At 32.3% G+C, this 26,931-nt stretch overlaps 2 protein-coding genes, 1 long non-coding RNA gene and 1 pseudogene across 3 annotated transcripts; 2 read left to right on the top strand and 2 right to left on the bottom strand.

The window, feature by feature from the left end:
- Nucleotides 1-699: 699 nt before the first annotated feature.
- On the top strand, nucleotides 700-3,753 carry LOC112681634. Its single transcript, XM_025551885.1, has 2 exons — nucleotides 700-1,332; nucleotides 2,561-3,753. The coding sequence occupies exons 1-2, from the start codon at nucleotides 851-853 to the stop codon at nucleotides 3,321-3,323; spliced, it is 1,245 nt and encodes a 414-aa protein (XP_025407670.1). The 5' UTR covers nucleotides 700-850; the 3' UTR covers nucleotides 3,324-3,753.
- LOC112681635 lies at nucleotides 1,741-2,652 on the bottom strand. The gene is made up of 2 exons (XR_003148419.1): nucleotides 2,496-2,652; nucleotides 1,741-1,958 (listed from the first exon to the last, which is right to left on the bottom strand). It is a non-coding gene; the product is annotated as an uncharacterized LOC112681635 (long non-coding RNA).
- Nucleotides 3,754-11,632: 7,879 nt separating the features above from the next.
- LOC112681647 lies at nucleotides 11,633-12,486 on the bottom strand (annotated as a pseudogene).
- Nucleotides 12,487-15,428: 2,942 nt separating this feature from the next.
- On the top strand, nucleotides 15,429-21,923 carry LOC112681639. The gene is made up of 3 exons (XM_025551894.1): nucleotides 15,429-15,525; nucleotides 17,216-17,759; nucleotides 20,972-21,923. The coding sequence occupies exons 1-3, from the start codon at nucleotides 15,444-15,446 to the stop codon at nucleotides 21,741-21,743; spliced, it is 1,398 nt and encodes a 465-aa protein (XP_025407679.1). The 5' UTR covers nucleotides 15,429-15,443; the 3' UTR covers nucleotides 21,744-21,923.
- The last annotated feature ends 5,008 nt before the right edge of the window (nucleotides 21,924-26,931 follow it).

Raw genomic sequence — 26,931 nt, 5'->3', positions numbered from 1 at the left:
TTCCGGGGTAAGTGCCTCGGTTCGCCCCCCCTAGATCCGACTCTGCATAATATATATTAATATTCTTTAGACAATAATATAATATTTATTGGTCGACGGCCGAATATAACATTGCGTAAATACTGTATAATATAAATTATAATAAGTAATTATTGTTTATAAATAATATACATATCTTTAGTTTAAAGAATAATTTCTTTCGATTTCAATAGGAATTTGAAAACAGTAAAAAACCCTTAAAAAAATCGGTATTTTTTTGGTATTGTTTATAGGTTTCGGTATTGGTTAGGGTCTATTAAAAATATAAGATACAGGTAACGGTTATTTTCGGTTCTTTAATTTACACTAGGGTTTAGGTTCCGTAACCGGTTCTTTTCGGTCCGGTCTCAGTCCCCGGTTCTGTATATTCATTACAAAGCTACTCTTCTAGTGGTTTTTATATTTTCTAACCACGTTTTATATTATTAATATCTATAAGACTGTACTTCGTATACGATAAGTTAAAAGTACGATAAAATGTTAAACATTTAACATAATATAGTATTTCGGTTTAATCCATTGATTGTGCTATAATTGTTAATCGGAAACATAATTATCTACGTGGTTTTTAATTGCCTACGAATGAAATCAAGGACATTTATTGCACACACCACTTAATAACGACGTAATAATGTGGATAATCGTGTTCGGTACGACCAGTGATAAGTTGTTAATTGAGCACTGTAGTGTATAGATGATACGAATGTACGAATGTTTTTTTTCGATCGCGGCTAACGGTTGAATGTATTTGGTATCCGGTCATAGAACCTAAAATTTACGTACGATACAATATCGCAGGAAGAGAGTGGATATGACCTGGTCGATAGAGGAAGAAATGCATGCGATCGTAAACGAGGGTGCATTTGGAAAGAATCGTACCTTGGTATCGTTCAAAGTGTACAATAGCATACCAGACCTGGACGAATGGAAATACACGACGATTGTCGGGACCGTCATCACATCCGATGGTTTGCATTACCCCGTTATGATCAGGTTAAAGATTCAAGATCAGATGCTGCGCGATTGTTGGCAAAGCGATAAATTGTTTCATAACGAGTTGATCATGTACGAGGAAATCATACCATTTCTATTAGAATGTCGTGGTCCGACGGTTAGTGATACGAATGCGTTATCGTTTTCGCTCTTCTTTTACGGCCGCAATAAATGCGGTGAATTCGCAGAGAAAGATTTTATAGTGTTTGAGAACGTCTATAACTTAGGATACCGTTTTAACGAAGAACGACTGTTCCTTGATAATGAACATGTAACTATCGCACTTCGAGCCATCGCAAAGTGAGTTTATCCTTTAGAGTAATAGTAATCTATAAATATCACATAAAAAAAAAATATTTACAGTAGGTAGAACATGGCTTGTAACAAAACAAACGTTAAATTATAAGTTAACTTTGTTCAACCGTACAAACAACAAATAAATCACGGTTATTTCAATAAACACATCCTGACAAATAATCAGTGTTTATTATATGTAGTTGAATCACTTATCGTCTAGGTATATGTCCATCTCAGAGACATACAATAATGGCAAATAATTTTTAAAACACTTGTTTCGTTATGAGATGGGTGTCTTGAGATTTTGACCCGATGGGAGAGGAATAAGTATGTACGCGTCCATGTTAACGGAAGTAAACGGGTACTATTAGGACATGAATGTAAATGACGAAATTATTTAAAAATCAATTATAATGTAATCGATTATAATATGATTTATTGTCATGTGATTTATATAATGCTGTACTGGTACTGAATACTGCGGGCATACGGTATAATCAAGTTGATGCGTTGAGTGTTTACCGCGATGCCATATTTGTTATATGTTGCAAATAAATGTCAAATTCTTATCTGTCTCAATTGAAAATGTTCATGGTGCAAAATAACGACCACGTGATGACACGTATATTCTGTAACATAAAATTAACATGTGTCTACAATATTGAGCTACGGGCAACCATTCAGATAACACGTTATAGTTTTGATACTTTTCCGTTTAATAAAAGTTAAGAAGTGTTGGACGGTACAATATTCTATAGATTATTACGTTTACAGATACGTCATATACATAACAAATTAGATTAATAATAAAAGTAAATATAATACACAATCGCCACGAAATGGATAATATGTTGTGACTATATCATAAAAGTAATCGTATATGAACGTGCAGTTCAACTTTTATGATTTCGTTATGTTTTCGAATTTACCGGCAAACTCTCACTGTACTTAGTTTTAAACGAATTTCGTTTTTGGCGTATAAAAATGCACCTTTAAAAAATAAATAAATATTTTATTATGTTAATTATAAAAAATAAATGTCTCGATTTGAATAGTATACATAAAAAAAGAAAAAAAAAGCCTCCCATCAGTATTCGAAATCATCGGGGGAGTGTCGTTCTCAGAAAACAACCCCTACCCCCTACCACAATCCCATCGCCGCTTACCACCGGAGTAACGTGTTATCGATTGCACTGTAACGAGCGGGTGTTGGTTTGGATTCTGTTGGTAGGTTCCACGGGCTATCGTACACGGCAAAAAGCAAGAACCCCACGAGGTTCCGGCAGATCATCGCGGACATCCGGGACCCGCAAAGCGACGAGCGCGGACACTGGATGGTGCAGCACGACTGGCTGAAGAAGCTCGGCAAACGCGCGGTGGACAGGCTGCTGGCGCGCCACGGCGGCGACCGGTACCGCGAACACGAGGGCGTGCGGCTGTTCAACCGCGTGGTCGCGGACGGCGCGAACACGCTGCGCCGGTCACTGGCCGTCACGGAACCGCTGTCGGTGCTGTGCCACGGTGCGTACTGCCGGAACAGCGTGATGTTCCAGTATGACGAGTGCGGGCGGCCGTTCGACGTGCTGATCATCGATTTCTTCACGCCCGTCCACGGGTCGCCCGCGCTCGATCTGGCCGTGTTCCTGTACATGAACACCACGCGGCCGCAACGGGACGCCCGTTGGTCCCATTACCTGGACGCGTACTGCGCTTCGTTGGCCGCGGCTGTGCCGCGCGGCGTCCGCGTGCCAGACCGTACGGAGCTAGACGCCGAAATGGCCACTACCGCGATCTATGGGTTCGCGTGGGCGTCGATGTGTATGCCGTACGTGTTGCGTGACGACAGCGACATGCCGGACGCGGCGTTAGTCAGCGACGACCCGGTGGACTACTTTCTGGCGCTGGGTGGTGACACGGGCACCGAGCTGCTGGCCGACATCGTCCAGCATCTAATCGACATGCGGTACCTTACCTATCCGATGAACCCGACGTAACCGATCCGGTGGTACGGGGGCTGTGGCCGTGGACGAAGGATCTGTTCGAACGTGGACCGGTTTGAAAACTAAGCAGACTATGTGCGTTCGGTTACGAGTCAAATGTTCGGTCAATTTCAGGATTGGATTGGTAGGGTACGAGGACTACGCCGTTCGATGAGTTTTCGAGGAAAACCTTTGATAACTCATGATAGTTACATATATTTTTTAGCGTATAAGTTAAGATCAGAATCTGGATTATCATGTTGGCGATGTTGTTTAATTATTTGTCAAGTAATTACATATATATATATATATAAATAAAAGTGAAGAAATAGTAGCCGATGAATTACACAAAAATGTATAGAATCATTTGCTATCACTAGACTTAGGGACATCTAGCAATTGCATACTTTTTAAATTATTGTTAAATATAGAAGAGTGCGAAATAAATTCGTTTCTCGGTGCCATGATATCAGATTTTAAATTTAAATGTGCATATTTTTGCATGTTTGATAGATTTTGCAGGAGAGTGCATATTTTAACATTATTATGCTCATTTTGCATATTTTGAAAATTTTTTCAAATTTTATTATTTAAAATTAAAAACTATAAATACATATTTCAACCGATCGAAAAAAAAATGTACTAAAGGGACTTAATACTTCTAGTAATATGCTATCTGCAAACTACCTCTCATATCTCGTTATAATTTTTGTGTAAGTATAAAAATAATACTATAAACCCTTATCGACCGTATAACTCGCTGGATATCGACCAGATGTCGATAATGACAATAGTCAATATAGAATAATAGATTATTTGTTTGGTGTTCAGTTCAGTCGATTATTATCCGTCGTTGTTTTTGCGTCTCGCGACTACACAACGTCGAATCATACGTAAAACGTCGTACGCGTATATTTTGTAACATTGTGTAATGCCGAAAGTACAACAGTTTACGAGTAGCCGATTACGAAGTTTTGTTTCAGAGTTTAAAGATACATATAAATCCGATGGACACGTTTTATTTTGTGTACAATGTGATCATTTTTTTTTTTTTTTTTAGTGCATATAAATGCATATTAAAATGCATATTTTAATGACTTTAGAAGCATATTTGTGTATTTTTTAGAGCTATAAGTCCCTAAGCCTAGCTATCACCAAAAAAATAAATCGACAAATAGTGAATAATGCATATAAGCGAAAAGCAATTGACGATTTATTCTCACGGCCATAAATTATAATATTTAAGGAATTAGAACAAAGTTATTTTGGAGGAAAACGATATCTCGTTCTTGGAGGAAAATGGACCTGCCCGAGTTATCAACTTGTTTGGTGTTGTTCCTTCCGCAAGCGACCTCTTTTCAACGCGCGGCCGAGAACGATTGGAAAACAACTACCAACGCGGTCCTTTTAATTAATATAGGTACACAAGAGTGTTAACTTCGTGGGAGTGTATTAAATGTACGTGGAATACATTCCTCGTTTCACTCAAAATCAAAAAACGGAATTGGTAAATACCAGTAGTTCGTTATTACGTTTCTTTTTTCTACGACGAATAATATAATAACTAATGACACGACATCATAGAGAATTTATAACAAAAAATATTAGTTTTACTTAGTAATAAGATATTTTTAAATCAAATAATGAGTTTAAGACGTCTAGTCATTAAATCCGAATATACATATTATATACGAGCAAAATAAATTTAGCATAACATATTATTAGGTTATATTTTTTTTTTGGTAAAACTATTTTTTGGTACGGGCATTAATCACACGTGTGTTACAAAAACATCAAGTTGACAATTTAACAATACCTAACATTGCACACGAAATAGTTAAAAGTGTAATTTACAAAGATTATACAGGTTGTTCCAAAATGATTCATCCGATTACGAACTGATATAGTTCGGCAACGGTTAATCGCAGGTTAATGACCAATGTATTAATGGAAAGATTAGATAACTAAGTTTATTTTAAGTTATCTAGTTGTTAAATTTGGCACCGTAATCGTTAGTGACGTAACTTAATTAGTTGTTATCGAAATGTTGATCGAGCAACAAAAGGCGTTTTGTGTGCTCCGCTTTGAGAAGTGCGAGTCTGTTATTACCGTGCAGCGTGATTTTCGTCGAAAGTTTAACATTCAACCTCCAACAGCCCAGAGTATTCGAAGATGGCATAAAACCTTCCAAGAAACTGGTTGGTTATGTAAAGGGAAGTCATCGGGTAGACCAAGAACTTCGGATGAAAATGTTGAACAAATTCGAGAAAGTTTTGTAAGAAGTCCACAGAAATCAGATGGAGATGATTTCATTTTACAACAAGATGGAGCACCACCACATTGGTCCTTAGAAGTACTCAAATTTCTTAACGATCAGCTACCACAGAAATGGATCGGTCGCTGTAGTGCTAATGACGCTACATTTTGTCCATGGCCGCCCCGTTCGCCAGATCTTACAATCTGTGATTTTTTTCTCTGGGGTTACATAAAAAGCATTGTTTATGTACCTCCCCTTCCAAAAGATCTTGACGAATTGAAAAGTAGCATTACAGATGCCATCAACTTGGTTACAGTCGACATGCTTCAACAGGTTTATGAGGAATTTGAATATCGCTTAGATGTGTGTCGTGCAAGTAAGGGAGGTCACATTGAACATTTATAAGCATTGTACCTAAAACTTAAAATAATCCATTAAAATGTAAAATTAATTCTAACATGATTAATCAAATTTTACAATAAATATGATCTTTTTAAATTGGATGAATCATTTTGTTGAACGTCGCGATCGTTTAGTTGGTTGCAAACTATACGATCCACGTTTAGTAATACATGCTGTTTCGGTAATATACCAGTAAAATGGAATTATTGGAATTTATAACGACAGATACAAGAAAAATATTGTTAATTTTTAATAATTATAAATTTTTTTTTGATCACGAGAGTAAATGTGGAAAAATTCGTTGGCGATGTTTTTTATATTATAAAGTATTATATTATTATATTATTAGTATTATACTTTTTATATTATATTAAATATGTGAATTCTGTGTATGGCAATATTAAAAAAAAAATATTGTGTTTTATGCACTATAAAAATAATTATTAGTGAATAAACGTTGTTAAATATTACATATTGTTACATATTCATATATTTTTATGCTGTTCATTTATGTCCCAATCTTCGGGTACACTTTAAAAATATAGATTTAATTTGTGACCCAATCTCCGAGTAGTAAAATGTAAACAAATATTTTATACGAATCAGGTACATAAAATTTGGCCCAATTACCGATCGTCCTTTATAGGATGTATTGATTATTGCTAGGGCTGTGAATTTAATGCACTAAAGAATCTTAGAAAATGCATTAAAAATTTCAAAAAAATATAATAAAATATGCACTTAAAATGCAAAATAATTCAATATAAAATGCCAAAAATTATAGTATTATAAAATGATTTTTTAATTTAATTTTATATTTATATTAATATTAGGTACAGGATATTAAACATGAGTACATTAAATTCATAAATAAGTGTTTATTTAATAAACAAAAAAAAAAAAAAAAAAAAAGAAAAATTTTGATAGAATTTGATTTTTCTATATGTACTATATTTTAGTATTTATATTGTTAAAATAATAAAAAAAAAATTAATGTATTTATTTTCGGGTACGTTTTTTTGTCTTTAGTCTTTAGAATTTGATTAAAAATACCAGAAAATTAACTAATAAAGAAAAATATGACCTAAAAATGCACAAAAATTACCTAATAAATTAAAAAAGAAAAAAAAATCCAAAATAAAAGTTGCATAAATGGATTCGTAGTTACATAATTCAAATTATGTACTTACAAAGCTACGTTTTACAATCACCAAAAAAAAAAAAATGCACTTTCCTACAAATTCTCAGCCCTAATTATTGCGAATATCATACAAATGTTTAATTAGTTTTCGGGTAATCTCGTGTTTTTCCAATGAACTATAAAATGCGCATTAATTATTTGTAAATGTTGCAAAATACAAAAAAAAACAATAAAAATTTACATTATATATTATACAATTCATTATTGTGTTTAGTGATTTATGATAAAAAGTTACAGATGACAGAAAAAAAAATAATTTGATGGTTGTTTGTTAAAGTATTTATAAAAACGAAAACCTAAGATTAATCGGCTTAGAGATAATGAAAGATATATTATATATAATACTCAGACATTTGTATTCAATGTGATCTATGATATAGTGTTAATATTGCACAACTGATTATTATTTTATACTTTATATGTTAAATTTATATTTAATATTCTACTGCTTATTTATGTAACTAATTTATTCTCAGGCGGGTCTGTCTATACGTAGTCGATTAGACCAATACCGTCTTTATTATTTTGTTGTTATCAAAAGTAAAATTGTTATCATAAATATAATTTTACCATCAATTATAAATTTATAATAAATTAATTACATTTTTTTATTTGTTACATTGTAATATTAAGATACACCATCTTCACTCTTTACATGAAATGTATGGCCCAATTCTAATGTTTTTATTTTGTTTTCAGAATATATATTTTGAGCAGTAGAAAGTCTATTATAAATATGCTTGACCAGTGTTGCAACTACAATTTTTGTGTCCCAGGGCCACTGAGATTTATTGCCCCATTTTTTAGTATGTCAGACACTTGTTAATAGTTTCATTTTCCGACCCTTTTTCATCTAGTAATTCAAATATACATCAGTACGTAAATTAAAGCATATTTTAAAATTCACAAATTCACAAAGCACATCAATAAATAAGAATTCAAAATTTTAGAATGATAACCCGATTTAATTACAAACACATAGAGGTCAACCAAAGTTGTAATGCAATGTACATTATCCAAACCAACCAATAAAATAAACAAAACAACAACAAAAATTAATAAGTTAATTTTTTATTATTTTTAAAAATTGAAAGTTTAAATAATTACTTAAATTAGTTAAAGCAAATAGGAAACAATCTATACTAAAACTAGTAAAAATGTATATTAAATGAATTGTAATGTATTGTTTAAGCACCTATATTACATTTTTAAATTCTATATAGTATCTACTACTATTAATGAACTACTAATTTTAATTACAGGCCGCATCAAAGTTCCTATACCTACTTGTCCTTATATTAAAAGATAAAGCAAGTCTAAATTATAAATAAATAAATACAGGGAAAGCAATAAATATTGAGAACAACTTGACTGCCTACATTATTTAACAATACAATTTTGAGTTTATATCTTAATATTACATTGTAACAAATAAGATAATGTAATTCATTTATTACAGATTTATAATTGATGATAAAATTATATTTATGATAACAATTTTATTTTTGATAACAACAAAATGATAACGACGGTGTTGGTCTAATCGACTGCGTATAGACAGATTCTTCTCAGACCCTACAAATTGTAATACAAGCCAATAATGAAATGTCTGATACTGTGCCACTCTAGATCACATGTTCGACAGGCTGTCTGCTTTATAACTTTTTCTTAAATAAAATTCATTCTCTCTCTATTTTATTTTTCATCAATTATGTTCGTAATTTTAAATAAGTAAATGGATTTACAACTTGTTAAATCTAATTGAATGGACATAAAAATGTATTCTCGTCTACCGGTTTTATACTTTATAGTATACAATGTATATTATACATCCATCAGTCCTTTTCAACTCCGAGTTTTATTTTCAGCTACAATTATAGATGTTTTACGTTTACCGACATTTACGATACAATAACAAATTTGAGATTGGACTGTTTTGTGAAAGTTGATAGGGAGATTGCCGTCGAATAAAATTGAGAACAACAATGTATAATTATACTCACGGATAACTATAGTAGCTCTCGTGCCTAATGCTGTACCAGTAAATGACAATAAGCGAGAAGTGCTCTAGATTCTTAGCAGACGAGCGGTAGAAAATTTTTGAATATTATACATTTAAAACAACATTTTCGAGACAAACACACGAGTCTACTGCTCATCGGACGAATTCGTTGTCCGTGATCGATCGAGATTTTTTCATTCGGCAAACCCGGGATGGCTGTAGACCTCGCTGACCCCGAGCACCCTTTGTACGATTCCCGGACGTTATTCTCAAGGCACGTACAAACGTAGCACATTGTGTCGCAGCACTTTTGACCGTCCGCACCGGAGATATCAGGTATAGACGGGCGCGCTAAGTATACAGATCTTACCCATTATTGGCTGTTAATTCACGTGTGATCTTTTGTCGTACATGCATGTTGCAAATAATTCAAGGTGAAAGGATGATTGTTGCGTGGCAATTTCGAACAATAAGCGTGCGCGTCCCTGCCCGACGGGTATAATCGTTTTGCTCCTCGATTACTTTTCGTAGTTTCTGTACGCATTTCCATCCAGGACGAAGCGCATACATTCGTCAGCCTTTTGTCATTCGTGCTTATACCTCGACATCCGTGTGCACCACCGTATCGGTCTTGAAGAATTATTCCTCTCACTCTGGGGGGAGGGGGGAGCTGGATAAGTGACGGATTATCACAATCGAGACGATGACTCCGGAGATTTATTCTTCAGCCTTAACCGCGGCGACACGGCAACCGAACACGCACTGAAGCTGACACGTGATTTAGCGTTTCGTCCTGTGCACGTTCTGTGGATCCAACATATTATTCACTATCTTACGAGACGTCAATGTAATATTGTTACGTATTTTATTTGTATATGATCCCGAGTTTCAGTTGTACAACAAGAAACAACTTGTTTGGGTATAATGGAGATCGGAGTTTACAAGTAAAAATATTACAGTATCGCAGGGCGTTGGAAACTGTGTCAATCGATGCGCGTACGAGAATGTTTTATTTCTGTGATGTATGGGCGTTGCTTATCATCCGTTCATAATTTAACCATAGGCATTTTCAGCACCAAAATTTGTGATCTAAAACGAGTATAACATTCGGATGGGCATAATATTTCTTTGATAAATATATCATCATAGATTGTCCATGGGCTTGGGGCTGTAGAGTATAATTTTCAAACAAGAACGTATTTGAGTTGTGGCCTGGAAAGGGGGGGGGGAGAAACTAATTTTCTTCAATACTAACTTAAAAATAATTTGCAATTCATTACAGCTGCGTACCTAAGGGGATTATAGTAAACCTTTATGTAGAATATGTGTGATGTGTGAATGATAACTATTGTGACTATTACTGTAGTTATTAACAGTAATTTGTTGGTATTGAATTAAACTATAATTATAATCAGAGAACAAATAAAATAAAAATGTTGGAACCCCCCCCCCCCCCTAAAAAACTCCTGGGTATGCCTCTAGTTCATTACCTACAGCTCATCTTCCTGTTGCTCATTCGAGGGAATAAATAAAAATACAAGTACCAAATTGAATTAAATGTTTATTCAATAAATATATTCAGAAACCTACTGCATATTAAATAGGTATTAATAATAATAACACAAATAATTCTTATATTAAAATTGTATCTTCAGTCTGAATCCTGTACAAAAAAAAAAAACAACAAACAATCAATAGTATTAATAGTACCTATTAATTATTTTTTAAAAACTTTAAAAAATTAATTAAGATAGGTAAATTAATTTAACAAATATCTAAGTAGAAAACATACGGTTGGTAAGAGGTCAAATAATAAATTCCAAATTTCTTTTTTTCATTTTGGCAAATTTGTTGATTGTTTCATCAATGGATACAATAATATTTTTATGCACATGCAGCAAAGCCAAACCTGTTAGTCTATGCTGGCCTATTCTTTATCTTAACCATGTTTTAAATTTACAAAAATATATTTTTGGTTAATATTTTCAAGTTAGATGCAAAGATTGTGGAAACAAATATTGTTAGTTATTATGATTATTATTTGGCTTAGGGGCTTCTAGTTCTATAAAATACACAAATATGTATGCATTTGTGAACAAAAAAAAGACTAAATACCTATGCACAAAAAAAAATATATTATGTTGTAAAAAAAAAAAAAATAGGCGAGTAAAGTTATTAAGGACTTAGCTCTAATAAATACGAAAATATAAAATATGCACAAATGCAACAAAAATTGACTAACTAGTAAATATGTGGTAAAAAAAGTGTTACTTTAAATTACTTTTTATTATCTGATAAATACCTTGGTTATGTTTGTAAATGTCTATAACCGTAGAAATATCTGTGGAAGAATATACCACTATTCGTTTCACAATCAAAAATGTTATGATATATGAAAATAAATAAAAATTGATACCTGTGATCAAATTGGCAACATTTTTTTAATATTTTTTTTTTTTGCTTCACGCGCCATTCAGGTGCTTCGTAGCTACCACCAAAGTTTTCCAAAGTTCTCGATTTTCTGCATCGTCAATACTCGCTCCAATTTTCAATCTTTTTAAGTCATCTCCTACTCGATCCATCCATCGTTGACGTGGCCTTCCCACTGGTCGTTTTTTATTTTGCTTGTTAATGAGCACCTACCTGATCAATCTTCCCTCTGCTCGCCAAACATGGCCAGCCCATTAAATTCTTTTTGATCTTAAAAAATCTAGTAAATTTGGAGTATTATACAATCTGCTTAAGTCTGCATTTTTTCTCCGCTCGTACAAACCAGTTATTGGATTTAACACAGACCCATAGATTTTTCTAAGTACTTTCCTTTCGAAAGTCAATAGTTTGTTCTCATCACCCTTCGTCGTGGACCATGTTTCACATCCGTATATGGCAATAGGGCGTAAATAGGTGATGTATAGCTTTATCATCGTGTCTTTTGAAAGAAGTTTTGATGTGAACATTTTATTAATATTTTAATATTTTATTCATTGTGTAGTACGTTCGGTTTGTCGCATTTATCTTGTTTTTAATCTCATTATGCATATTGTTTTTCTGATTTATATTAGCACCTAAATACTTGAAATTCTCGACTTGTTCAAAAGAGAAATGATGAACATTTAGATTTTGAAAAGTAGCTGGGCGCCTACTCATTAGCATATACTTAGTCTTAATTTCATTTATTTTAAGTCCCATACTTGTTGCTATGAGCTTTCTTACAGTCTCTAAATTTTCTCTCTAACTCTTCTAAATCCATTCTTGATTCTCTGAATATTACAATGTCATCCGCATACGCTAAAAGAGTAGTGAGTAATTGGCACATTATTGAATTTATTATCATTTTATAATGATAGACTAGTAATTTTTATTCTTAATTATTCTCACATTACATTTTTTAAATAAATCAATGTATATATTAAAAAAAAATGCGAGCCATGGGGGGGGGCGAATGCTCCCTTCACCCCCCCTCAAATATGCCCTTTTTTTCAAACCTTACTGGGACTAGTTGGTCAATACAGGTCATTTATTGGAATGTGTTGGAGGAGTTAAAAAAAAAATTGTTTTTAAAATATTTATTATTTGGTCTGTTCAATGTTGATAAAGCTATAACATCCAATACAAGAACGTAACGTGGGTAATTGACATGCTTTATAATTATTTGATTTTAAAAGCAATTATATATTTATTCAAAATTACTCACGATAAAGAAACGGATATTTTTAAAATCTTCTTTTTCCGTAAATTGTTTGATTCTAGATGTTGTACTAAACATAAGCCTTACTAAGTTAACATACGTGACATAAATTTATGTGTATAATACTACCTATATGTAAGATGATGTGTTATAAGCCACATAGAATTTAAATGTATATAAAATTTTTGTAATATTGAATGTATGTCTTGACGTATGACGTATTATTTTATTCATAATACCGTGGTTATATAAGAATAACAAAAACTGTTTAAATTTTATTTTATTTTTAACAATATACGACGAACCCAATTAAAAATTAATATTAGTACAACAATTAAAAAATTTTCAGAAGAATACGATTACATACAATATAAATATAAAGACAAACAAGTATAAGAATATACAACTAAAATTTATAATGAGTACAAATATATTAGGCGTACATTTATTTTACACGTACAAGTTTCAATTTTTGACAATTTGAGACAACATTACCTGTATATTTTTAATATACTAATTTTAATTAATGGTATGTTGCTTTTACTGAAATAAAATTTTAGTGATATACTAGAAGCACCAATGGCGTAGCAAGGGTAAGGCGAACTGTATCTACGCCAGGGGCGCAAATTGCAAAGGGACGCAAAATTGTACAACAGCCGTATTTTTATCCTACAATTAAATCAACATTTTTTCATTATACTTTTTGAAATACTTAATATTGTCTATTTGTACACACTACATGTGGATTTAATGATGAAATTATGAAAATAGGGTATTTAAATAAAAAATTTCGTGAAGAAATTATCGATGAATTTGCCAGTCATAAAGCGAGAAAAGCAAATTTTCAAAGTTTAAAATTAACACTGTAATAATAACTTATAAGTATAAATTGTATATTTAAAAATATTAGTAAAATTAAAGGTTAAAAAAATATCATAACATCAAATTTTAATTGGTTAAAAAGGTAACTTTTTCTGTTTGACTGGGGCACTAGCCAATTATTCTACGCCACTGGAAATAGTGAAATTAAAAAATTTTAAATTAACCTAATATTAATTATTTTTAAATTTTCTAGATATTAATTTATAAGTTTGTATAGCATAATTTTTGAGATTGAGCCCTACTACTTATTCTCATGTGACGCTTTAGTTCTAGGGTAAACATAATTAGTATGTGGATTTGGATAGCTGAAAAATTGATTAGTATTAAACTAAATAAATATTCATACAAGTTCACACAGAATTAGTCATCCACCAATTCTCTGAGGGGTGTCAGTCGACACCCCTTACCCTCCCTGTGTGCGCCATTGTTGCCACGGTGAATCGCACAGCCAATCCATTTAGTAGGTAAATTGTGAAAATTTATTGATCCAAGTTTATCCAGTGAAGTTTAAAGGAACGATTTTTATCTACTTGAGAAATTAAAGGAAAAATAAAATTTTCATGTGGAACCCACGGATCACGTAGAATATCATAAAGTTCGTCGTCTTTTATTTTATTAAATTTAAAACCTACATAGTTGCCAATATCTCTTGTATTTGAAATTTTAGTAGCAGGAGAATGGATTGAGTTGGATTTATCATCTTCATTTTGGGGCATAATTTCATTTTCAGACTTTTTGTTTACAATATTATCATCTAATTTTGTTTTTTTTAAAAAACGTTAATATATTTGTGTTCTGACGTTTTTTCTCCATGATTTGAATTTATACGTATTATAAGTTTTAATCTCAAATAAAAATAAATCTAAAAAATACAAATAAGGATAAAGAATGTATGAAAGAAAATTACAATTTGGTTAAGCTATTTTTAAATTAATAACTCGGTAGTTTTCTATAGGTATGATTAACAGAACAATAAATATTATCGTAAAAATATGCAATTAATGCTGATTAATAAATTAATTATTGCGCTTGTGAAAAAAAACATACTTCAATAAATTAATAAACTATTTGTCACAATTACACTAAGCTTAATAGTTGCAGTTTTGGTTGTATTGTTATGAAATTAAAAATAAAAATGAAATTAAAAACGGTGTCCAATGTGCAACCTATCGCAGCTACTCGGTTCTGAATATTATTAGAACGCCCGTGTCCGTTGAGTCATTGAGTGTATTTTGTTTAATGAGTAATAATTCATTGATTCTAAAGTCGCTAGAAGATTAACTGAAAGAATTATTATTTTTGTATTTGATGACTAAAAAAAAAAAAAAAATTATTTTTAAACCACGGTGTTAAAGGATAGTTGAAATTTGAATAAATATGAGTGGACATTCGTTCGAAAATGACGTGTCAAATTTCAAGAGTTTATTCGTATTGTCACGAACAATTTGATTGTTTGCTGTCGTTCTTTGAATTCGATAATAAGTTCATCTTCTTGTAGTGAAAACACTGTAGCCGACATATTGACGTGAGCGACGGGTTAATAATTGATTTAATGATAGTATTCTTCATGTTCCTTGTAATTGGTTGCAACCTTGAAACATGCATGCAATTCTGCAGTTGCTTTCGTCAATTATAATTAATATATATATATTTAAACAGATAAACATTTCCGGTTTATTATTAATATACAAACATAGTATACAATGATACTAAATCATTTTGGTGTGCTCTTTCCGAATGTGAAGTCGTTCAGTTATAACGTTAAACATTACCAGCGTCAAAAAGGTAGGATCTTATTATTAAATAATATGGAGCAAATAAGAATATTTTGAATTTGTAAAGCTTTATGCAATAAAAGCATTGTGATAGATTTATAAATACACTAAGAAAATTCTATTTTTTCTAAAATAAAAATGATATTAGATCTGTTAGCCTATGTATTTAATATACTTTTGAGAGTCGAGTTTTACATATAACAAATTGAGTACTAGCAATGATATTTTATGCTTAAAGTATTTTTCAAATGGTTTAAGTCGGTAATAGACTAATTGGTCTTTTGAAAGTAACTACATTTTTGTGCTTATTAGATTAAATTTTATTAAATTTTTTTTAATATTAACTCATAGCCAGGCGATTTACGTTATTTTATTTCTTTTATTTAAAATAGTATTTTATTAGAGTAGTGGGTTTGGAAAGTTGTGGAACAGGGAAAAGACTGTCAAAAAATTGATCGATTATTTTTGAATGTCCAAAGTTAAATAAAATATCAGGATGTGGTATGAAAACACTGAATAAAATATTGCCAAAAAGGTCGGTTTTATCTTTATTTGAAACAGCTAAAAATCCAATGGGATCAGTAAGAGAATGGAATTGTCTTTTTTTGTGTTATAAACTTTTTTTTTGTTTTCTATAGCGAATGTTAAAAATTCGGTATTTATTTTTTATTCATGACATTCAGATTTTTATTTTAGAATTTGTTTTTCGAGAACGTTCGATAGTCGATTTAATAGGCATAGATCATAACCGCGAAACAGTTATAGCGAAGTAGAAATCGCAATAACAATAAGAACAGCATAAGTCACGGTACATCAAAAAGAGCGATTAATTTAATCGCGATATGATAAAACATTGATAAAGGGGGAGTGATGGTAAGAGCACGCGAAACGTGTGAAATACATATTATTTTTTTCGATTCACATCATTGAACATTCATTTATGGATTAAAAAATGAACAAATTCATCAACAAATAAAGTACGAGAAACTAATTTCTGAACAACAACCACACTATACATAAATAAAAAGATAAAAAAAAAAAAAATAGAAGATATAGTAAATAGATATAGTACCTCCTTATGATATCTTAAACTTTATAAAATGCGTATCTTGTAACTTTAATTCGCAAGTATAATTATTCCACAGTACGTATATTATATAAATATTAACTGCGATTATTTTTATTGTTAACTATTAAAGTAATATAACTATTAAACTAATGAATACTATTTTTTATTCCTAATGCTATAAAATGTAAAAATAAATAATAAATCACAATCAGCGATAATTGCGCCAACTGTAATTGTGTATTTTTTTTAGTTTTTACGCTGTAAAATACGTGTCACTCATTATAGTTCCGCTATTACAACAGTTGGTGCAATTTTCCACGATTTCGACCGGTAACCGACTCAATGTTGGTTTATCCGAGGGACGTCGGTTGTAGATATTGGTGTTGAGCTAACGGATATGACGTTTCGGTGAAATCATATTTGTTATATGCGCAGGCAACCGATTATTAAAATAAAAAAAATTTGGACGGTTTTCTTTTTATCGCCGTTAACACGGTGGCACTGCGGTTCACTCGGACGCCGATAACCCCGGGCGCGTGAGGTTTGCGTGGTTGGAATATTGTACTCGGACCATTCACTTGCAGTGCGTAGTCGTCGGATCGGAAAAATTGTACCCAAACTTTATCCCTAGGTGCAGTGCGATTCCGCTGTCGGCCTGAACGCGACTACACCATGTCGGAACCGTCGCGCGATTGGTCCATCGAACGGGCGGTCGAGGATATGACGGCCATCGGTGCGTTCGGTCCGGGGCGCGGGTTCGTGTCGTTCACGCTGGATAACCGTCACACGGGACAAGACCAGTTCGCGTCCGTGGTGCTGTACGGGACGGTCACCTTGCGCGACGAACCGGACGGCCTCCGCAGCCATCAGCTCGTGATAAAGCTCAAACACCGGACTCCCGAAATGATCGCGCTGTGCACCAACGACGCGCAGTTCCACAACGAGAAACTGTTCTACGAACGGATCAAGCCATTCCTATTGGACTGCGCCCAGGGACAGGACCGTCTGCCATCACTCTGCCGTTACTTTTACGGGCGCAACGAATGCGGCGATCAGGCGTTCCGCGACGCGATCGTCCTGGAAAATGAATGCCCACGGGGATACCGTTGCATGTCCGGCGACCGGAAGTTTATGGATTTCGATCACTTAGTCGTGGCATTGAGAACTTTGGCGAAGTGAGTGGTTTCATCGCGAAAATCTCGTGTATTTTACATTACGTCAATTTAACGATGACCGTTGTAAATTGGAGTACATAACAAGGTTGGTGGTGGTTTCGCCGTATACTTGCACGTTAACGGTTAGTTTTCCTCGTAACGAAATTTCTTTTGAACTTGACTTTTTGTTGAATTAAAAATTTTGATACAACCATATCAATTGGCTACAATATGTGGTAATTTGTTATTCAAAACTTTTAGTAATTATTATAATATATAATATAATATAACATTATGAAGAAAGTATATTCTGTTTTTAGTTTTAATCATTTTAAACTACATGTAAGTAAATTGGAAATGGATTGTAGGAAATAGTTTTATTTTACATAAATAAATAAATATAAAATTAAAAATGTAACTTTCTATGATTTTAACAGCCTTATTTAACACATAATATGTAAAATTATCTTTTAAAATAATTTTTATAGTTTATAAGCCAAATTGCTGACAATTTTAAAAATAGAAAAAAAATTTATTTATTTCGATGCAAGTTTCGAATAAAATTATGTGTTACTTCGATATTTATAGATTTAATTGTTTTTTGAAACTTTAAAACAGTTTCTACTGTAAAATACATAAAAGTACAACGTTACTTATTTATATATACAAAATCTCAGTAACTATTGTTTTATGTTAAACACTTATCATGCTTTTTAATAAGTTGTTCTGCATCGTTTAGCTATCTATTTGAATGACAATTATTTTTAAAGAACAATGAAAAATTAAAATAAATTGAATTCCAAAGTACTTTTATGGTTATATGTGTTAAATGTATAATTTATATTAACGTGATTTGAATGGTTCTGAAAAAAAAAAATACAGCATTATTATGTAATATTTGATAGTAAAAAATTTAATTAGATTAATTCAGTTGTAGATTACATAATTTTTTTTTTCATCATGTTATCGCGACAACAGTGAAAATGATAATCGAATAATTAAAAAATAATCAACATTAAGTAACATTGTTTTAATATAACTATTCTTTGAATTTCTAACTATCGATGTTTATATAATACTGTTATTGTGTGAGCGGAGTAGTTGGTAGTATGTTGTAGATGTGTTTTAGTTATACACTTTTGATATTATAGCCAAGATTGTTATCAAAATTAGTTATTTATAGACTTTTGTACTATAGTTCTTAATTTGTAATGATGTAGTTATAAGAAATTAAAAATAAGTAAATATTTATTGAAACCTTTTAATAATGACGGTTTATAGTTTTTTTGATTGTCGTGCATATTAAAGTTTTTACTAAAAACTTCAATAATATATAAAAAGCCAACGGCAGTAAAAAATATATTGAAATAAAAAATTAAAAAGAAAGAAAAGACTCTTAGGCTGAGCGTGATACAAGAATGAATTAATGGTATTGCTAGATTAGTAGTATTTTATACTTGAAACCAATTTACCACTGTTCTCGTAAAAAACGATTTCTAAGTGAAAGAAAGTAGATGGGTTTAGTGTATAAATTTGAAGATGTTTAATATAGTAAAATAAACAAATTTCTTAATAAGATAAATTGAACTTGTAACGTTCTAACTTTCACAACAAAAAAAAAGTCTCTAACATTTTAGGTTATCAAAAATGTCGTGTTTATATAAGCCACAAATTTCATTTAAATATTTTGAAACTATAGAATACCTGACTTAAATAAATTTAATTACCTGAATTTAATGAAATTTGTTAAAATATTCGATTTAATCAAATTTCATTTTATAAAGCTCATTAATCATTTTTGAAATTTTCCTCTAACTTTTTTTTTTTGAGAAAACGATTGGGAAATTAGTAAAATTACCACTTTTATAGTAACAACTAAACAACGTTTTTATCGGAAAGTCAGTCAAATCGACAATATTTTTGTCCGAAATCATATACACAGCACACACAATAAGAAACACATTTCATGGTAAAGTCACTATAGATTAAGTCAGTTTTACGTTCAGCTTTTATATTTATTTGTTATCAGTATAATTAATATCAATAAAAAAAAAAAATTGAAATTAATATACATAACTAATTTAAATTACAAAATATAAAACAAGTATTAAACTATTATATAAACTATTGAAATAAATATTGATTTAACTAGCATATAATTTTATTCATTTTATCAAGTTCATTTTATTAAGATCGATTACAGTTGCAAGTAAGTATTAGGTGTCCCTTCCATAGACATCATCATGTTAATAGGTTATAACTCATACATAAATAATAATCACTAAAAGTGTGACATATCTATACGGTTTAGTTGGTTGTTAATACATCATTTTCACATATAAAACTTTCAATTGAGATCCATTAAAAAAAAATTATTTCCAATCAATAATATTTGAATAAGATATATCTTGAATAAGATTGATCGATTATATTTATTCATATACATTCTATGTTTTCCCATTTTATAAAAATTAGAAAATAATGAGTTAACAGTTTTTTTACTGATGTATAAAGTATTTGATTATTTTAGTTAAAAAAAAAAATAACACACAATCTTTAGGATGTATAGAATAAAATTTATCGTATTTTTTTACCTCTCCATGGCCATAACACATGAATGATTTTTAACCTATTTTAATGTATTTCTTTGTCTTATTGTTACATTTCAAATTTTTTTGGAGGAAAGTATACTTACGTTGGTATCTTGACCGTCGGTTTAAAAATCCCTTGATGCTATAGTTCAGGGATTCTCAAATTTTTATAAACATTGTATCTCTTTTTATTAATACATTTTTTTGGGTACCCTTTCTTAGTCAGTTCACTAAAATAAAAATTTAAAAACTTGCTATAATTTTTATTTCATTAAAACCTAATACACAAAAAATATTAAAAACAAAAAGAGAGAAATTAGAATATAAAGAAATTAGTAAAAAGAGTAGGCTTGATTTTTTTAGGCACAGTTAATCAATATTGGATTCTAATTTAGTTAAATAAAATCTTTAATCGTCTAAAACATTTTAATTTGTTTATATATATATATATATATATATATATATATCATACTTTTAACATGAGTTAAACTTGAATAATCAATTCCACATAAAGGTTTGTTGGCCAGACTCGCACCCCTTAAAAAATGTTGACTACCACGTACCACGGTTTGATGACCATCGCTATAGCCGATGATGTTACATTGCTAAACGATGATCGGATTGAACTGGATGTGTTCACAGGTTTCACGGGCTGTCGTACAGGGCCAAGCACAAGGCCTCGGACGAGTTTGCCGATATGGTGGCCGACGTCAAGGACACGCATTGGAAAGACGACGGGAGTTATGCGCTTCCGTTCCAGGTGATCGAAAGCTTGATCTCGGTGTGCCTGGACCGGATGGAAGAACGTCACGGCGGCGACGGTCGGACGAGCCGTTTCCGGGCCAAGTTGTCGGGTTGCGGCGCGGAGCGATTGCTGCGGACGGTTTTGGTGCCGCGCGAACCGCTGGCCGTGCTGTGCCACGGTGACTTCAACGTGAACAATTTGCTGTTCCGGTACGACGATCACGGCACGCCCGTGGACGCGCTGGTGATGGACGTGGCCGACGTGCGGTACGTTTCGCCCGCGTTCGACCTGTCGTTCTTCCTGTACATGAACACGGACCGCGGGACCCGGGAAGCGCACTGGGACGCGCTGCTGGACGAGTACTGCGCGGCGCTGTCCGAGTGCGTGGCCGACGTGGTCGACGTGGTCCGGGTGCCGGACCGCGGCCAGGTGGACGCCGAAATGCGCCGGTTGGCGTTCTACGCGCTGGTCCGCGTGTCGTTTTTCATGCGCGTCATGTGCATCGAACGCACCGCGTTCGACGACGTCATGTCTTTCGTGCACAAGGACGTCGAGGAGATCACGCGCGTAATGCTTTCGTTCGGCGGTGACCGAGCCACCGATCTCATCGCGGACGTCGTTCAGCACATATTCGACATCGGAGCCGCCGAAACCGTTGACGAACTGTGAACGCGGTCCCGTCGTCCAAACCGTCACCACGTCCACGGCCGACACGGTTTGCGAAATCATTGTTGTCGTTTTCAGCGGTCCGTGCTAGTTCGAACAATACGAATCGGTACGAGAAAAACCGTAAAAAAGTAATCGAATGTATATTTTTTAATGAAATATACGATCGGAATATTTATCTGACTTAAAATACATTCAATCTATGAAAAATAGAGGTTGGTTTTTAATAATATTAATTATTGTTAGATATTAAAAAAAAAGTTTTTTTAAAGCGCTTTTTTTTTTGTTCGAGAAATAAACATTTATTTCACAAATTGTAATATTTTATTTATTAGCTATTAGTAACTATTCGTCCCGACAGTTATACACTACATCGAATAATTTATGAACACACAAAAAAATAAAATTAAAAATAAAAACAGAACCGTAATGATTATAAGTAAAACGATTGGAAACAACTAAAGACGTTTAAATGGCAAAGTCACTCTACTGAATAAACAAAATATTAATAATTTTACGACTTGTTTAGAATTGAAATTTAAAATACACGAGAAATCGGAGGGGGGGGGCTTAAGGAATTCAAAAATGTAATTAAATCAAGACGTTTTGTAGCGAGTGAAGTATAATGGAAGAGGATATGAACTAGTTACTATGATTATCGTTTTGCTTATTAATTAGTTAGATTAAAATTTAGCTATCGGTTATAAATCAGTTCATTGTTAATACATTTGAATGTGTAATACAAATGTTTTGTTCTTTGTTTTTGATAGATAATATAATATGAGTATAATTAATATTTAATATGCATTTTAAAATGTAAATCGTAATCTGTAAATTTATTCGAAGCCAATTATTACTCTTGCAATATTTTTTTTTGTTTTATATTAATTTTATTCGAAGATTTGAATTATTTAATAAAAAAAAAAAAAAAATATATAATTTAAATATTACCATTGAGTAATTTAGTACGAAAATATCTCTTGAGTGTTTACCATTGTCACGCATGCAGTCGCCATATGTACACTGCTTATACACCGTTATATTTTTCTCGAAAAATACTCAATATTTGCATTGATTCATTTTATTTTTCATCATTTGAACCAGTTAATGCTGCTCTCTTGAGTAACCTTAATCGCGTTCACTTTCGTCAAGTATTCAATCCCTTCAAATACATAAATGTTTTAATTGTTTAAATCAAACCTGCCGCTATACGATATATTTGTCAAACAAATCAATCGAACTTTACAACTAGCATGTCACGGCATCGCCGTTCCAGCTTTTATCTTATTCCGTGACTATTAATTATAATGAATAGCAACCAGCAACCAGTTTCTCCGATAAAAAATTGTTAATCAGAAAACTGTCCAAAAGTCAAAATCGACTAACATTCGAAATAATTCCGATAGCAATGATATTTTTGTAAACAATTGGAATGAAGTCAAACAATCTAAACAATTAAACTCCAATTCATCTCTCGAAAATTCAAACTTAAATTAATTTATGAAAAATACAAGTATCAATCCTCACAAACAATTTACTTCAAAAAATCGCTATGATTTATTATCTCATAAAGACCTCGAGGAAAATATGGAAACCCATACTGATACTGATATTATTGATAAAAAACCACCTCCCATTTTTGTCAAATCAATCATACAAAATTATTTCGATTTCTGCGAAAACATTAAGAAAGCAATAGAACCAAATTCCAACTTTTTTGACAAAAGTACCACAGGTGCATCAAAAATAAATCTATCAACTACCAAATCTATTCGGGCTATTATCAAATTTTTAATCAAAATTTTAAAATAAAAATGTAGACTTATATACCTACCAATTAAAAGAAAAAAAGCTATACCGTATCATTATCAGAAATTTACATCCAACAACGCCGGTTACATTCATAAAAAGCAATTAAACCAAAATGGATTCCTTGTCAGGAATATCACAAATGTCCTCCAAACCCAAACAAATATTCCACTACCTCTATTTTTTGTTGACCTTGAACTATCATTAAATAATAGTGATATCTTAATCTTAATTAAATTCGTTAGATATGCTACACAAAAATCAAAATCGAAGCTCCTAAATTAAAAAAATCAACCACCACAGTGCATGAATTGCCAAGACTATGGTCATACAAAATCTTATTGTAATAGCAAACCACACTGTGGCGATTGCCACCCTTCAGAATTGTGTCAAAAAAACCGTGATCTACCAGCCAAATGCTCACTTTGTACCGGCAGCCACCCTGCAAACTATAAAAGTTGCCCTCATTTCAAAAATCTCCAAAACCGCAGAAACCAATTTCAGCAACAATTCTAACAAAAATCAAGTTCCAAGGAAAATGGCAACCCGAATTTATTTGTTAAAACTAACCCGAATCATACCGTCATCTCAGAATCAACTAATAAAACTTTCCCCCAACTCTCATATTCTCAAATCACTCAAAAAAATAACAAACAGCAATCAACTAGTTTTCAAGATGTACTAAGTCCTCCGGAAAATTTAACAATTCAATTAGCATCCTTCATTAATGACCTCAAGTCCCTAATAAATCCACTTATCCCTCTGTTAACTACAGTCATCAATAAATTGCTATTAAAAAATGACTTATAACTTAAACATCGCTTCTTCTTTATCAATAATCCTATAGAACGCTAATGGATTAAAACAACACATAAATGAACTAAATTATGTACTTCGTGACTAGATTATTGACATTGCTTTAATTACTGAAACACACTTATTACCCAACACTAAATTAAATCTCTACGAGTTCAAGGTTCTCAGAGCTGACCATCCAGATGGCACATCTCATGCAGACTCTGCAATCTTAAATCTTAAGTCTTCGTTACTTTTCCATGAACTACCCCCTATCCAAGAGCCTTATCTTCAAGCTGCTATTATTTCTATCAAACTAAATAAAATTCCTCTATCTCGTTAATATATTGTCCTCTTAGCCAACACATTACGAAAAATAATATTCAATCATATTTCTATAAACTTGGCAACAATTTTATCTCTGGTGGTGATTTCAATGCCAAGCACATGGCTTGGGGTAGTAGTATCATTAATACTCGTGGGAGATCCTTCTATAAAGTAGCAATTTTTAAAAATCTTTCATTTATACATCCTGATTCACCAACTTACTGGTCATCCCATGCAAATAGGCAACCTGACATCCTAGATTTCTTCTTTTCATCCATCCCAAGCAATATGAACATATCTATCAACAGTTTCAATGACTTGCACGTGACCACTCTCCACTACTCTTGCTGATTGAAGGTTCTCCGTCCAATAACTGTAGGCCTTCAATAACTCATGGTCTTATCAACTGGACTTCATTTACTCAAAAAGTCGATGAGTTACTGTCTTTAAATTCTCCACTTAAAAAAAAATAGACGTAGATAATTAAATCCAAGTACTAACCAAAGCAATCATTAATGCAGCTCGTAGTGCCTCGACCTCCCAAAATGTACCAAATTCCAAAAACTATCATGCTTTTCCTCTTCGTCTAGTCCAACTACTCAAAGCTAAACGCCGAGCTAGATCTAAATGGCAAAGAACAAACTATCCCCAAGACAAAACCACCTTCGACAAACTAGCAAATGCACTTAAATTTCAGTTAGTTAATTTTAAAAATGAACAGTTCAAAACTCATCTTGAATCATTAAATACAAATAATAGTTCTCTCTGGAAAATGACAAAAACCCTGTGCAACCAAAGGTAACAATACCTCCCTTAGTTCAACTTGATGGTTCTCTAGCTATTTCTAACTCTGAAAAAGCAAATTGCTTTAGTGAAAATCTCAGTCAAACTTTTACCCCCCACCAGTTCACAAATCATCCTACTTTATATGAAAATAATGTACACAAATTTCTTTCTTCTCCACTACCAATGTCTCTTCCGGCCAAACCTATAACCCTCCTAGAAATCATACAAATCATAAAAAAACTGTATCCCAAAAAAGCTCCTGAGTATGATCTAATAACTAACAAGTTATTAAAACATCTATCAAAAAATCAATCCTCTTTATCACCCACATATACAAGTCATTACTTACACTATCCTATTTTCCGTTAGTCTGGAAACATTCCAAAATCATTATAGTTCCTAAACCAAAAAAACCTTAACAAATTCTTTCATCCTATCGACCAATAAGTCTACTACCCACCTTAGGTTAATTGTTTGAATAATTAGTCCTATAATACACGAAAATAATATTTTTCTAAAAGCCAGTTAGGTTTTAGATCTCAGCATAATACAATTCACCAAATTCACCGAATTACCGACTACATAGCTACCATCCTCGAACAAAAGAAATTTTTCCCAGGAGTTTTCCTTGATATTTTTCAAGCCTTTGACCGGGTGTGACACGAAGGACTACTTTTTAAACTCAAGACATTTCTTCCTGCACCTTATTATTTAATATTAAAGTCATACTTCGAAAACCGCTCATTTGTTGTATGAAATTTAAATTCTTACTCAGATATAAAACATATTGAAGCAGGAATTCTTTAAGGTAGTGACCTATCACCTGCGCTTTACAAAGTATTCACTTCAGATATATCTACATCCTCAAAAACACTACTTGCCACATTTGCTGACGACACTGCAATTTTAGATTCTGGCAAAGATCCAGTCATAGCAGTTTATCTCCCACAGCCTCATTTAAACAAAATTGCCCAATGGGCTAAAAAATTGAAAAAAAAAATCAATGAAGAAAAATTTATACAAGTAAATTTTTCCTTAAGCCGAAATGAATGACTTCAACTCCAAATTAATGAAAAACCGATCCCAATTCATTCCTCAACAAAATATTTGGGTATCATCCTTGATAAACGCCTCACTTGGGCTCCCTATAAAATCAAAACGTATACAAGCTAACTTTCGTCTTCACCTTTTATGAACTCTCCTAAAATCTAAAATTTGAGTCAAATATATAACTTTAATTTATAAAGCTACAATTAGACCCGTCTGGTCTTATGGGATTTAAATTTGGGGTCCCGCAAAACCTTCAAATATACGCCCATTCCAAGCTTTTCAGTCTATTTGTCTAAGAATGCTAACGGGAGTCCCTTGGTTTATTACCAACGAATCTCTTTATTAAGACCTCCAAATTCCTACAGTTACAGAACTTGCCAAAATATATTATAAAAGATTCCACGCCAATCTTTCGAACCATCTC

Source organism: Sipha flava, unplaced genomic scaffold (genome assembly GCF_003268045.1).
Source record: "Sipha flava isolate LNK unplaced genomic scaffold, YSA_version1 193_pilon_pilon, whole genome shotgun sequence".
Lineage (NCBI taxonomy): Eukaryota > Metazoa > Arthropoda > Insecta > Hemiptera > Aphididae > Sipha > Sipha flava.
This window is presented reverse-complemented; position numbering and strand designations above follow the sequence as displayed.

Coding starts and splice junctions, on each gene's coding strand:
- LOC112681639 (XM_025551894.1), top strand. CDS start 15,444: ATGATACTAAATCATTTTGGTGTGCTCTTTCCGAATGTGAAGTCGTTC. Junction 15,526..17,215: donor ACATTACCAGCGTCAAAAAG/GTAGGATCTTAT, acceptor CTTTATCCCTAG/GTGCAGTGCGATTCCGCTGT. Junction 17,760..20,971: donor GCATTGAGAACTTTGGCGAA/GTGAGTGGTTTC, acceptor ATGTGTTCACAG/GTTTCACGGGCTGTCGTACA.
- LOC112681634 (XM_025551885.1), top strand. CDS start 851: ATGACCTGGTCGATAGAGGAAGAAATGCATGCGATCGTAAACGAGGGT. Junction 1,333..2,560: donor GCACTTCGAGCCATCGCAAA/GTGAGTTTATCC, acceptor TTCTGTTGGTAG/GTTCCACGGGCTATCGTACA.